At 32.0% G+C, this 14,705-nt stretch overlaps 2 protein-coding genes and 1 long non-coding RNA gene across 3 annotated transcripts; all 3 read left to right on the top strand.

Annotated features, from left to right (window-relative positions):
* Window positions 1-3,685: 3,685 nt before the first annotated feature.
* LOC118479236 (formin-like protein 5) lies at window positions 3,686-4,314 on the top strand. The gene is made up of 2 exons (XM_022146607.2): window positions 3,686-3,782; window positions 3,877-4,314. Exons 1-2 carry the CDS (start codon window positions 3,686-3,688, stop codon window positions 4,215-4,217), a joined length of 438 nt encoding a protein of 145 aa, XP_022002299.1. The 3' UTR covers window positions 4,218-4,314.
* A 1,488-nt stretch (window positions 4,315-5,802) lies between these two features.
* Window positions 5,803-6,434, top strand: LOC110899712 (wiskott-Aldrich syndrome protein family member 2). Its single transcript, XM_022146606.2, has 2 exons — window positions 5,803-5,987; window positions 6,075-6,434. The coding sequence occupies exons 1-2, from the start codon at window positions 5,804-5,806 to the stop codon at window positions 6,326-6,328; spliced, it is 438 nt and encodes a 145-aa protein (XP_022002298.2). The 5' UTR covers window position 5,803; the 3' UTR covers window positions 6,329-6,434.
* A 7,311-nt stretch (window positions 6,435-13,745) lies between these two features.
* On the top strand, window positions 13,746-14,398 carry LOC118484686. Its single transcript, XR_004873964.1, has 3 exons — window positions 13,746-13,901; window positions 13,974-14,142; window positions 14,308-14,398. It is a non-coding gene; the product is annotated as an uncharacterized LOC118484686 (long non-coding RNA).
* Window positions 14,399-14,705: the final 307 nt, after the last annotated feature.

The raw sequence follows: 14,705 nt of genomic DNA, 5'->3' as shown, positions 1-14,705 counted from the left end.
AAAATATGCATTAACCTAAATGAGGGTATATATTCTATATTTCTCCATTCCAAAAGGATATAGAAAAGGCCTCGAGACAATGATGTATGACATAGATGATTCTAATTTCCAACTGTTTGCAACTACCTAAAACGTCCCTTTAAATTTCAAATGTCAAACAAACTTCATTAAAAAACATAGTGTTGTAAATCTAATCTAAGGTCTTAGGCTAGAGGGTAGTGCATTGCCTCTTTATTAATGAAATGGAATTGGTAATCGCACATATGAGACTTCTTGTTCCTTCTTGCTTAACGTAAGGTGACATCTCATCCTTTGAGGACCATCCGCCACGTAGGCGCCACGTCAAAGTCCTCACAAGGATGGTCACTAGAGGGTATGGGAGGATGGTCCTACCCACCACTTTTTTTATTTTTTTTAATCTATGCCTATGTACAAGTATTGAAGCCTAATGTACAAGTCCCTAACACAAACAAACAAACAAACAAACAACAAAGGGGCCCACCATTGGAGACGTCGCCACCGTCGAAGTTCCGACGTTGAAGACGGGACGGGTTGGAGGACGAGGGGGGCGGGATGGGGCGGACGCCGGCGCCAGTGGAGGACGGCCCGTCCTTTTAGTCCATACGGTGCAGCCTTATATAATCAAAACTTCATAATCAAAACTTCATGTAAAAACATAGTGTTGTAAATCTAATCTAAGGTCTTATCTAATCATAATAATGATTAACTAATGTTGAATAAAAAATGATTACAATATATTCAAAGAAAAAAAATCAAACAATGTTTAAAATATATTCAAAGAAAAAAATAAATCAAATAATGATTAAAATTTAAAAGAAAAGAAAATGGTTAAATAATGGTGAATAAATACACTTCAAAGAAAAAAATAAATGAAATAATGATTAAAATTTCAAAGAAAAGAAAATGGTTAATTAATGGTGAATAATGATTAAAATTTCAAAGAAAAGAAAATAGTTAATTAATGGTGAATAAATACACTTCAAAGAAAAAAAATGAAATAATGATTAAAATTTCAAAAAAAAAAAAAAAGAAAATGGTACATTAATGGTGAACAACATATACACAAGGGTATACGAATTTAGCAAGAATTATATTTTAAGAACATATTATATTTTAAAATCAGATTATGATACTATTGCAGGTTTAATTGCTTTTAGAATTTAGAGGTAACTATAAGGCTAAGGGAATTGAGTTAACTAGTTACTAGGTTAAAATCGTCTAAACTCTCATCAAGTAGTTAGAATCACTTAAATGATTAACCTAAACACTTTCATTAATGACTAATTAACATATATTTCATAATAATAAAAACACTATTAAACATATTACACAATAAAAAATGAAAAGTCGAGTTTCGTTAAAGTTTGTTTCGTATACAATTCAGTTACTAGTTTTATTATCCTCCTAAATAAAAAATGAAAAGTCGAGTTTCGTTAAAGTTTGTTTCGTATACAATTCAGTTACTAGTTTTATTATCCTCCTAAATGTCGATCCAAGCATGTGCCAAAGCGGCTTACCAGACGAAAAAGTATTTGACTTTGAATGCTACTAGTTTTTTCCTGAAGATTTTTAACGAAAAAGTATTGGACTAGTAACACCGATAAAGAACACATCCTGTTTATTTTTTTTCTTAAAGGCTTCCACAATCTGGCCCAATGTTTTAAGTTTGGGTGGATATGGGCAGCTCATTCTAATGTAGCGGGTCAGACTTAGCGGGCTATTTTGTTGATAATCTTCTGTACGGGTTCTATTGGTGTATTAATTCTACCAATATTTGCTTGACATGCCTGCACGGCCTGGAGTTGGGCTACGGAGCCGTGTGAGTCGGATCTAGCCCTTTGCGTTTCTCATTTAGAATTGCAACACAACGAAATCCTGTTAGAAGGGGTAAAAAACCGGGTCTCGGGACCACCCTTCAACGGTCAGCTAGTAGAAATATATTTTCAAAGATATTTTACTATTAGTTTATTTTCATTAGTCAACTAAACCATTGTTACAACTTACATGTTCAAATTCAAAAGACTGAATGAGAAAAATATCCGGTGACAAATTCTGAAATCTCTATATCTACTCAATTTTTTTATAAAAAAAAAAAAAAATTCAATATCATTAGGTAGACTTATTATGATTAGGGACTTGAAAGTTCAAACCAATTGAAAACATATGATAGTATAGATGGATGTCAATTAACGAGATTGATGTTAGGTAGACTTATTTTGGTGAAATTGAAAGTAAAAGATTTATATTATTTTTAGTTAAAACAACATAGTTTTTTTTTTTTTTCCTATTAAATTCTCATCCAAGACTAAGACCAGTTGTCTAACATCAGTTTTTCTTTTCTCAACACTCATCTACATATATATTAAAACCTAAAAGACTTTCTTTATTTTTTTAAACTAAAATAATAAAAGTTGATTATCATAAAAATAAACCCAAAAACGAGTTATCAAATGTTCATCTCAAATGATTTTGCGGGTCAACACATTTTAAAGTCGTCTAATCCATAAAATAATGAAACATATTAACAACTATTTGATTCGTGATCTAACCATTCACAACTCTCCTTGAAGGTCGCCACCGCCACGGCCTTAGTTTTTAAATAAATAATAATAAGTTTTTAATAGTTAATAATTAAGGCAAGTTAAGGTTCAAGTAGACAACACAATGGGCTGTTTAGTGTTTACGAAAATAATCAAGCTTTGTCGTTTCCTACAATCATGTTGACTTTTGCAAATTTAGTGGTTTGTGCATGCATTGTAATAGAAAAGGTCAAATACACAGCTAGCTTAGAAAGAACATAACTTACAACTTACGTTGTTAATGAACAAAAACATCTCAATTTTAACAGTTTAGAAACGTTTCTACGGATCATGATAGATAAACGTGTAGACGGTTTTATTTTTACCAAAAATAATTTAAATTGTTTAGAGCTCAGATTTATCATTTAGAGCTCTAAATTCTAACTCGATAACTTTCTTTAGTTTTATCTTATTTAATTTGTTTCATTTTTATAATAAAGACACATGATAATTTTTTATATGCGTTTATTTAAACTGTCAATCTAATTCCTAGACTGTCAATTTCTGGTTATCAAAAATAATTTTCTTATAAAATTACTCATAATTCAATAATATGAACTTTTTATATCCATCAAGCTCATCAAGTGATATGTGACATTCAAGATTACTATATCCAGTTTGTGCTAAAAGAAGATGGTGATAAGGTATCTTCTCTTTATCCATGAGGTGAAGGGTTCAATAATAGCAAGGTGCGCATATAGAAGCATTTAAAAATATATTAGTTTTCGGTTAAAAAAAAACTAGATCCAACTCGAGGTTCCCTCTTATCACTATCAAGAACAACCGAACAAGTCGAATGTCGAAGATTCATGGCAAAGTGATTATAGTTTATTAAGATGAGATGAAAACTATTTAATTTATTATGTCAAATTAAAACTTTATAGTAAGCCTTAAGAACGATAAGTAATTTAAACGTACGATACACCATAATAATATCTAGCATAAACATTGTTGTTAAAATATTAATATGCAAGACAATACATTTTTATTAAACACAGTTGATTAAAATATCTAGGAATATGTGTCAGAATTCATATCCTATAGGCTATAAATGAATACAAGGTATTACATTTTAAGCTACCGCTATGAAGAAGACTTTTGACCCAAGAGGAGTTGCTCTATTATTGCTTGTGTTTTATCTAATCATTCATAATGTTTCTGCTTCAATCAAACCACATCAAGGTAAACTTAAGTTTAGTTTTGTTTTGTTTTATTCTGATGGTTTATATCAAATTGCAATGATGGTTAAGAAAATATATTCATTCTACATATATAGGAAGTGTATTTTCTGGTAGGAGTAGAATGCTTAGAAAGGTGTCGTCAGCGCCGCCGCCGCCAAAGCTAGGTAAAATTAAGAGTTATGTGTTTCTTCGTCCGCCTCCGCCGCCACTATCAACGCTACAAATCAGCGGCATAGATTCAAGTTTGCGTACGGTACGTAGGGGTTCACCCCCGGCACCAAAGCCAAGTCGACCACGGAATTTCTTTATATTTCCTTCACCACCACTTAGGACACCTCCACCACCTCCCCCACCGCCGCCACCACCACCAGCGCGGATGCATAAACGACCTTCAAAGTGCAACGTCCCTCCACCACCCCCACCGGAGAGTACTTAAAGATCATCAACATTGTAATCTCCTTGTATTTTGATTTTTCAATGTATTTGGACTTTTTTTATATTTAATATAGAAGATGTGGTAAATTACCGAACTATGATTTAGACTATTTTCTTTTCTTTCTTTTTTTCTTAGCATTCATTAGAACATATTTTAGAATTCAAGACCTTTGAAAAAGAATGTTTTCTGCATCAAACCGTTAGATGTTAGATGTGTAGTGTATATACCAGCTATCATTGTCATATAACTTGTAAAATATTTATGTTCTACTAGGTTTTTGGTTTTATTTAAAAGGCTTGTGATTTTGTACTTCAAAACCAAGTCTTGAAAGTTGAATCGAAGTTATTAGTTTGTAGATCTCCACCTCCTGCGAGCTCGTTACTCGTGTTTAAGCTTGTGATAGTTCGCTCCAAGCCGAGTGGTGTTCGTTTCATAGAATGTAATGGTATTGGAATTGGATTCTAAAGAATTCCTCTACAATCACTTAATGTGAACTGACGATTTAGATTGAATCCAGAAAGAAGTAGGTGAACTGACGATTTAGATTGACTCCAGAAAGAAGTAGGTGAACTGACGATTTAGATTGAATTCCAGATCCTTCTTTTGTTGAAATGAACAACTTAAAGAATGTAGACTACACTCCAATTCCATTCAAAATACATTCCATTTGGTAAGACGAACACTACCTTAATGTTTTTCACTTTGTGAACATTAAAAGTTATAGGATAATTTTAGTAAAGTATAGATTAATCATACAATTCTAGCAACTCACATGAACAATCTATGTAACGAATTCTTATTTCTATGTTGGATCCAGCCCAATACCTTGGCCCTACACACTACAACTCATAGCCTCGGCCCTCATAGGCTCCACAGTTGGTTTAGAAAGTAGAATAGAACAAAGTTAAGCACAGATCGTGCTAATTAGTAATTAGTAAACTCATTTTAAGGCCCGCCAAGCCCAACGAATTTGAATTTTACCTATTGTGGTAAATACAAAGTTGTAATAACTACCTACCTTGCCTTAAATTTTACCTATTGTGGTAAATACAAAGTTGTAATAACTACCTACCTGCCTTCAGGATTCAAAAAATTTTTCACTTCCTTTTGATAGATTCTTACTAGTTCTTACTATTTTTCCTCAAATTATACAATATATTCACTATTTTTTTTTTCCAAAATCGGTTCCTGAAAACCCACAAAACATGGCTAAATCCACAATTGCGTGGCTTTAACTTTTATACTGTTTTTAAAATCCCAATTAATCTCCGATTAAACATTAGGCGGTAATTGCGGTCTTATTCTGCCCAAATTTCGCCCACACCTTATAAATACTAAAAAATTACATATAAAAATGTTGGTGTATATATATAAAAATTCCGATCCGATTAATTTCGATTAATCCCTATTAATCACGATCAATCTCTAGTCGGTACCCCACCAACTGACTAGCGCCCATCGATTCCTAGATCAGTATTCTCAAAGTAAAGAATATTTTCATATATATTATTTTCAATATTAAATATATACTACACGACAATACATTTTATTTTATATAAATCTATCTTGCATTAAAATTTCTAGGTATGCGGGGAAGAATTTATTTCCCATATAAGGACCATTCAAAACAAAGGATTACATCCACAGCTACCGCTATGAAGACGAGTTTTGGCGCACAACAACAAGTTGCTATGTATCTATTGCTTGCAATTCTCATCATTCACAATGTTTTTCAAGCACATTCAGCTTCTTCACTCCAACCACATCAAGGCAAGCTTACGCTTAACCATATATGATAGTGTTTTCATGTATATATTTTAAGCTTAAATTGCAAAGGCTAAATTTATTTACTTGCAGGAACTGTATTTTCGGGTACGCTTAGAAGGCTACCGTCAACGCCACCACCGCCGCAGATAGGCCAACCACCGCATTATAGGTTACCTTGTCCGCCTCCACCACCGCCCCCCTTGGCGTTACAGATTGACCGCATAGCTTCTAGTTTTCGTACCGTAGGTAGGGGCTCACCACCCGCACCAAAGCCAAGTCGACCTCGGTATTTCCATATCTTTCTTTCGCCGCCACCACCGCCACCGCCGGAAAGTACTAAATGATCATTGTAGTCTCCTTATATTATGAATGTAACAAGATTCAGTATTTTAAACAGACAATGTCCTAAATTGCCCATCCATGATAATAGAGTAACACTATTTTATTTTATCTTTGTTTCTTTTTAACATTTATCAAACTAGTATTTAGAATCCATGCTTTGTAGTGGGCCGTTAAGCCGAACAAAAAGTAAACGTAAAAATGATGAATCACACACGTATGTTACGGTGTGTTAACTCGCAAAAGTTAGACCGAAAAAGTAAAACATAGCAAAGAAGAACTAAGTCGGCTTAGGACCCACGAGTTTCGGGGAGGAGTTAAACCGTAAAAAAATAGACGTGAAAACGTTGAACCACAAGCATGCTTTGCAGTGTGTTAACCCACAAAATCTATAAGGAATCATAAAACGACTAATTTGTAAAATATGTAAAGTACATGAGATCAAAGTTGAAAGTGGAAAAGTGTTGGAATTAAAAGTAGAAAATGTTTGTGACAACTTTTTAAAAGATGAAAACTATAGGGTTAAAAGTGTAAAAGATGAAAACTATGCGGGTTATGTACAAATGAAACTATTGGATTAAAAGCGTAAATTATAAAAATTTACTAGGTTTATCGGATTAAAAGCGTAAAATATAAAAAATAAAAAGGTTAAGGAAAGAAAAAGAAACAACATTTTCAATTTTTATAAGGAGAGAAATAAAAAATAAAAAGGTTCAAAAGGAAAGAAAATGAAATTGTTGTGAAACTAATCTACTAGCAAAACAATTCAAGAGAACAATAGGGAGGAAAAGATTGATATTATTGATTGAGTGTATATAATACAAGATATACAATGGTATATATAGGAGATGTAACTTGGAGAATAAGCCTAATCTATTTTAGGTGTTGATAACCATAATAAATAATAATATATTTATAACACTCCCCCTTGGTTATCAACTTCTTATGCTTGGAGATGCTATCTCGTTAAAAACCTTGCCAGGAAAACCCAGTGGGACAAAATCATAGCTAAGGGAAAAAGAGTGCAGCCTGTAATGCATATTTTCTCCCCCTGATGTTACTAGATCAGGTTTGTTGCCTCGTTAAAAACCTTACTAAGAAAACCCAAATGGGACAACTCTTAGTAAGGGAAAAAGAGTGCAACTTGCATAAGTCTCCCCCTCATTTTAACATGTCTCCTTTAAGTGACGTGTGTCCATCTTCCTTGAAAGTTGATCAAATCTTTTGTAGTCAATGATTTGTCGCTCAATCCCTTAATATGCAGTCATTTATGTTGAGCAATGATGTATAATCTTCTAACGAGACTTTAGGTGCCTCATTTCAAGAAATATCATATGTCCACAATTGTCTTTTGTTACATTCCCGCATCTACAAGACTAACCAAGCTTGTTTTGATGGGTTAGTAAAATATAATCAAATATCGTTTATACCTGAAACATTTCTTTGAACTCGTTCCAATGTCTCTTCGCTTGACAAAGGCTATATCATGACAATACGCTCAAGTGAAAGATATTATAACCATACATAGCTAGCAAAACATATTAATGCACATATCCATTTAACGATGGTACTTCTAGAATGAGAATCTCTACTTTGGTAGGAGATGATAATAGGCATTTCTTATAAAAAATATCTGAATAACCTTTAACATACTATAAGGTTGAGCTCTCTACATACTAAAATGACTCACCAACATCTTCTAGATGTAGTTTGATGAATAAAAGTATGATTACAAATATACTCGAACTGCAAGTCGAGTAATAATTAGACTGTGCTAGGGTCATTAAAAAAATCCCCTTCTAAAAGCTCGCCAGTTTCTCTTGATGATGCTCAGACTTCATCGCTGTAAATTGCGATTATAATGAACTTTTAAGAAAGAACATTTGATAAAGATGGATAATATTATCAAAATTATATTGCTCTTTATCAGAATATATCATAAGTTGTACAACACTTAACTTGACTATTTTAGTTCATACTATCTTTAACTTTATAAAGATACATTCTTGAGGACTTGAAATCAATGCTTCAGGCATTTGCAATCATATACATACTTCTTTCAACTTTGAAAAACAATGTATGTGCATTCACTCTTTAGGAGTTCTATTACATATACCTCCTCATTGATTTCTATATCATATACAAGGATGTCTTGAATATTTAATCCATATTGTACCATGCTTATACGTTGTACATTAAGATGCCATAATAACCAAGCACAAGTTTTCTATGTATAGTTATTGGTGCACAAGAATTACATCCTTAAGATATTTCAACTAACCTTATAAGCACTTAAATGCTTTACGATACTCATCAGGAGTTCCAATTATATTCAACATATTCAAATATAGATTTTGTATACAACGATCATATCGTTCTCGAGAACTCATTTTACATGATTTTTTATAATTCAAATCCTTAAGGGACTTTCATGTAAACTTTTAGTATCAAGTGATACATAATATTCATAAGACGCATATCAATTCTCTCTTTATATTACCAGACTAATAAAATATTGGAAAGTCATTACATCCACCACTAGAGAATATGTCTCATTATAATCAATCTTGGGTTTTTGCGAAAATCCTTGTGCATCATATTTGCCTTATCTCATTTACTTTGATTTTCACATGATTCGCATAAAAGCCCCATTAATATCCAACATACTTTACAAATTCGGTTGTATGGACTGTTGGTCCGAAAACTTTCCATTTCAGTAGAGAATTTAAATCTGCCGTACTTTGCGTCTTTCCATTTTGGCCAATCATTTATGTATTTTCATTCATAGGCAGATCTTAAATCTTGATCCTCGTCATTTCATCATTTCAAGCGCTATATTATATACAAAAGTATAACGACGTCGATTTTATTTCGATTCCATACATATCTTAGACATGATACAACTTATCGAGATCTCTTTAGTTTCAGGTACCTGAGGTTCTTCTTGAACCATCATGTCTACCGTCTCTTCAGGAGACCTTTTTAATATAACCCCGACTTGACCATCTTAATTAGTTGCTCCAACTGTCGAGGAATTTTATTATTGGAATCGACTAGTCTACCACGCTTCAGGTGTGCCGTAGACTTATTACCAATATATTGTCCTTCTGAGATAATTATCTTAATTGGAGCATTAGCAGTTGGCATATATTACTTAATAGACATTTTTTTAGGTCAGTGAATGCGTCTGGTAATTATTTTCCTAATCTTTGTGAATGAGTTGTCCTTTGAACTTCTAGTTCACATTGTTTAGTATGAGGATCAATGATAATTTATTCTAACTCATTTCTATTTCCAACTGCTTTTTATCTCCCCCTGATGTTGGGAATGTTAATCCATTAAGATGGAGATCAATTAATTGAGCCGTAAATAAATATCTCATGGAAGACTCTATTCTTTATCATATATTCCCAACCACCTTTTAAAGTCCCATCTTTGTGCGTAGTGGTGGATCAATACATATACCGCACAACCAAAATCTTAGAAGGGACATCTTTGGTTCTGGACCAAAAACCAACTATAATGGGGATGACGTATTATGACTTGTTGGCTTGATGTGAACTAGTGTTACTATATGAAAAATCACATGTATCAAAATACAAACATAAACTTTTGCTCTCATGATCATTGACTTTGCCAACATTTGTAGACATTCGTTTATTGTCTCAACAAAAACCACTTCAATGATTATATTAATAACTTGTGCATTATATTCACCGTTATAACCGAAACGAATATGCCAATATGGAATAATCTGCTTGTTATATCATTAGCTAAACCATAAATCACACAAACTTCAAGTTGTGAATTTAATAACCATTTAGACGATGCATCGATTTAAAAAAACAAACTAAATGGTATCATGAGAGGATACTTATATCCTTATTCCAATTCCATAATATATAGGAATTTACATCCTACCTTAGTTGGCAATTAACAATATCCAAATGAGAGCAAACACTAAATGGTAATTATCAATGAAGAATCTTCTAGTTCTTCAACACATTTAACATCATCATTGACTCGGTTTGATCTAACCGGTCATGCCAATCAAATATCATGATCCATAAACTTCTAGTTTATGATTGTAATGTATTACTTACACTTATGCACGAGACATAAGACATGTATATATATCTATCCTTTCCACATATTATTCTTATATAATCACTTTCTTTATCTGTCACTTGTGGTGGTCAGTCTCATTATTAACATAATCATTGTTGTATTTTTTGATGGTTGACCTCATTAATAGTATGACCATCATTACAATTTTCTCAATTATGTCCATGATAATGACATTTTCAATGATCATTATATAATCACATTTTGAACTTTTCATGTGATATTACTACTTCAGTAGCATATCTTCAAATGTGATAAATGGAAAACTTTATCTAGTTTTTCCTTAAAAAATAATATTTTTTTCTCATTATATAATTTGAGAAAAAGTTACATTACTGAGTCGTATAAACTTTATTGGTCAACCTCTTACGACCTTTTATAACTTGATAATGAGATTTAGAAAGCATGACATGTGTCATGTCTGAGCATATTTATACTCTTTCATCATAGTTGTGTTAAACGATAACTTTCGTTTAATGATTTTATTGAATGCTATATATATACATGAATGATAGCATATAAAATACATTACATACCATACACTCAGATTATATAATACATGACATTATATATATTTGCTTGTAAGTAAAGAAAATAGATATTTCATAATCTATCATGGTATAACCAATCACATGCATATCTTACAAGACATTGCTATATTACGTAGTTCACTTAACACACATGTTACAATAGTATCGGGTTCATGAATCAACAATCTTAAATAATTCACTTTGGTTTAACAAAACACATATTGGTATAGAATATGTTTTGTTAGTTTAATCATTCATATCATTTTAAGCGTAATGAAGTACAAACAGATTAAAAACAATTTTCATGTAGTAGTAAAATTGCATAAAGTAGCATATTAGAATCAATTTTCATGCAGTAGCCAAATTGCATAAAGTAGCATATTATAATCCATTTTCATACATTAATAACATAATTCAATCTATTTATCTAGTGAAAACTTAAACAAAAATAAAGGTACCATAATAATAATCAAATTTGAACCACACGGGAATCGATATGCATAACTTTTGCAGGTAAAGAATTAAAAATCTCATCTAGAGATACATAAGTTTTGCAAAATCCAAAATAATTTTAGTGATGGATTTCAAAATAAATGATTATGATAAATTAATAACTTGATTATATTAAAAAAAAACTCAAGTAGATCAAACGATTTTTATAATTTTGTAACGAAACAATTAAATATTGATATTTAAAGCATATATAATTTATATATGTATATCTATGTGGTATATGTATTTTTGGTAAATATTCTTTTTTTTATGACACCAATTGAACATACTTTAATTTAAATGTGTTTGCACATATAGACAAGAAAAACTAACAATCAATTGTTCTCCAACTCTAAATAAACTATTTTCTCAATTTAACTCAAGTATATTTACCATACACCTTTAAACCAACCACTCTAATAATATATTCGGTTATATAACTATGTATCTCCGCTTCAGAGGATGAAATACTATTAAAATCATCAAATAAACACATCTTGCTACAATATATTAATCTAGTAATGTATACGTAATTACAATAATTCATAGATCCAAATAATTTCAATATTTATCAATACATGCAGAGAAAAAACATATCAATCTAGAAACACAAATATTATAAAGACAATAGAAACACAAATATTTTAAAAACAAATACACAATCTCAGTGAATCGGATAAAATTTAAGTTATTCTTATTAAATTTATAAACCATTATTTAAATGGATCCACTGTTTATATACAAATTATTTACATCATTAAAATATAAAGTATTCTATATTACATCGCCTTAGTCAGATATCTTTCAGATAAGTACTATTCTTTAAAAAAATTAATCATTCAAACCATATTTTCTTAATTTAAATTCTGATGTAAAAAAAAACAATTGTTATTTCAAAGGGGAAAGTAGTAGTAACTAATATTTCATTACTAGATAGAATTTAATTAAGATAAACGAAAGGAAGCAACTCTGTTTCTTTTTTTTTTTGGTGGGTGACGTAACCTTTTCTTCCCACAATAAGGTTTAGGTTACCAAACCCCATCGCATAAATCAACCGCTATATAATCCTTTTTCAAACATTATTTATTCAAGTTCTAATAATATTCAAGTTCTAATGTTTGCAAAATCCAAACAATGGTTGGTAAATAATCAAAATACATACCTTAAAACGTAATCGCTAATCCATGATGATCAGCGACATCGAACTGCCGTTGTGGTGGGGTTTCTTACGTGAAACGTGACATATGATGGTTCTAGAAGAAACGGTGGAGATTCATAGCAGCCTTACAGTTGCGAAACGAACAATATAAATTGGGGTTGTGGTTATTGTTCACAAGAAACAACGGATTGGGATTAGGGTTTTGGTGAGAGCACACTCGTGCTGATAACGTGTTGTGAAACTAATCTACTAGCAAAACAATACAAGAAAACAATAGGGAGGAAAAGATTGATATTATTAATTGAGTGTATATAATACAAGATATACAATGGTATATATAGGAGATGTAACTTGGAGAATAAGCCTAATCTATTTTAGGTGTTGATAACCATAATAAATAATAATATATTTATAACAGAAATAGCATTTTCATAAGGAGAGAAATTTTTGTGAATTATATATATATATATATATATATATATGGTTCCCATTAAGTGTAATCAACTTTTAAATCAACCTTAATCATTGGATTTGGCTGAGATTAAATCTCAGCCACTTAAACTCACAAAAATAACTCCTGTAATGGCAGTTCAGGTCAGTTCCAGTCAGTTTCGCTTCCTCCATCTTTTCTTCCCATGTTCTCCGCAAATCAAGTTTCTAGTTGCAAAACTAGATCATGGGTTTAGAGTTCAATGCGGTTTATTCCCTTTGTCAGTTCACCCCCACTCTCCTAAACTTTTGCAACTACAACAACTTCTTATCCACTAACTCACTTTTGGATTGAAGAAGACATAAAGCTCCCCATGAAACGCACCAGAAGACCATGTACGTCCTCTTTCCCGATCCCTACATCAGATATACTAAAACTGTAGGTGATCCATCACATTTAATCTCTCCGGGTATATGCGTTTATGGGTTTTCTGAAGTAAATCACGAATTTGGGCAGTTTTTAGCAGTTTATTTTGATGGACTTAACAGGTAATGCCCGTTACTAATGTGGAAGTGGGATTTTAGGGTTCATATTTGGTTTATTATCTATTCTGGTCAATATTTTAGGGTTCATATTTGGTTTATTATCTGTTCTGGTCAATTACACTTTGTATCTTCTCAATGTGAACCCCACAAAACAGCGTTTGTGGAGGAACCTCCCCGTTTCTTTTGACCTCCGACGTCGGAAGTGATGATCACGATTCTCGGTTAGCCATGGCCGATCTCATAATTTTCCCCTCTCAACGGTTACGAGACCCAAAGATGTCCCTTTCTCATATGCAGGTACAGTTGTTAACATGAATTCATGCGTCTTGAAAACAAAGATTCTATTGACAGTTTATGTTTGTATTGAAGGTAGGCATATTATGATGGTGAGTGGTGGCAGGCATAGATTTGTGACTGGTTTTATTCAACATCTAAGAGTGTTCTGTTTTTGTTGCGCACCAGTTGTTCGACGAATTGTCTGATACTCTGATTCTCACGTTGGACTACTTGGAATTTTCACATGAACAAAAATTATTGGGTACGATTCTCCTTTCTTACAAATCATGGAAAGTTATTTGAAATTAAGGAAGCGAATAAAGGCTTTAATTGCTTTTCTTTCTGGAATATTTCAAGGTTGTGCAAAGCAAACAACTTATTACAAAGATTCAAATATATTCAATTAGATTTGTGAAAACGTATATAGGTCATCGGAGTCTTCATCATCAACTTCATCTACCTCCACTTTAGCTGTCAGGCATGCTTGAAGTATACTAAGCATTTGCAATGATAGTAAGTGATGTCTGTCGTTAAGGACATGCAAAAACCAACTAAACCAGTAGATAGGGTAAGTCGGATATCGAATCAGAGGAGGATTGTGGAAAGTGTATAATGCTCAGTTTTGACTAACTACTATTAAAAAGTAAAACTCAATTGTTGGATTTGATCGATTATCTAAAAATTACGAACTAAAAGTGAGATTTAAATCAATAGAAAGAACAATGGTTCCTCCAGATTTCAGATTTTGCAGCTAGATTCAGTTATGTGTTTAATCGAAACACTTACATAGACATAAGTGTTGAATTTAATTAACCAGTTGTGATA

This window comes from Helianthus annuus, chromosome 12 (genome assembly GCF_002127325.2).
Source record: "Helianthus annuus cultivar XRQ/B chromosome 12, HanXRQr2.0-SUNRISE, whole genome shotgun sequence".
In the NCBI taxonomy this organism is placed as follows: Eukaryota; Viridiplantae; Streptophyta; class Magnoliopsida; order Asterales; family Asteraceae; genus Helianthus; species Helianthus annuus.
Note: the sequence above shows the minus strand (reverse complement) of the source record. Positions and strands in the feature narration are given on the sequence as shown.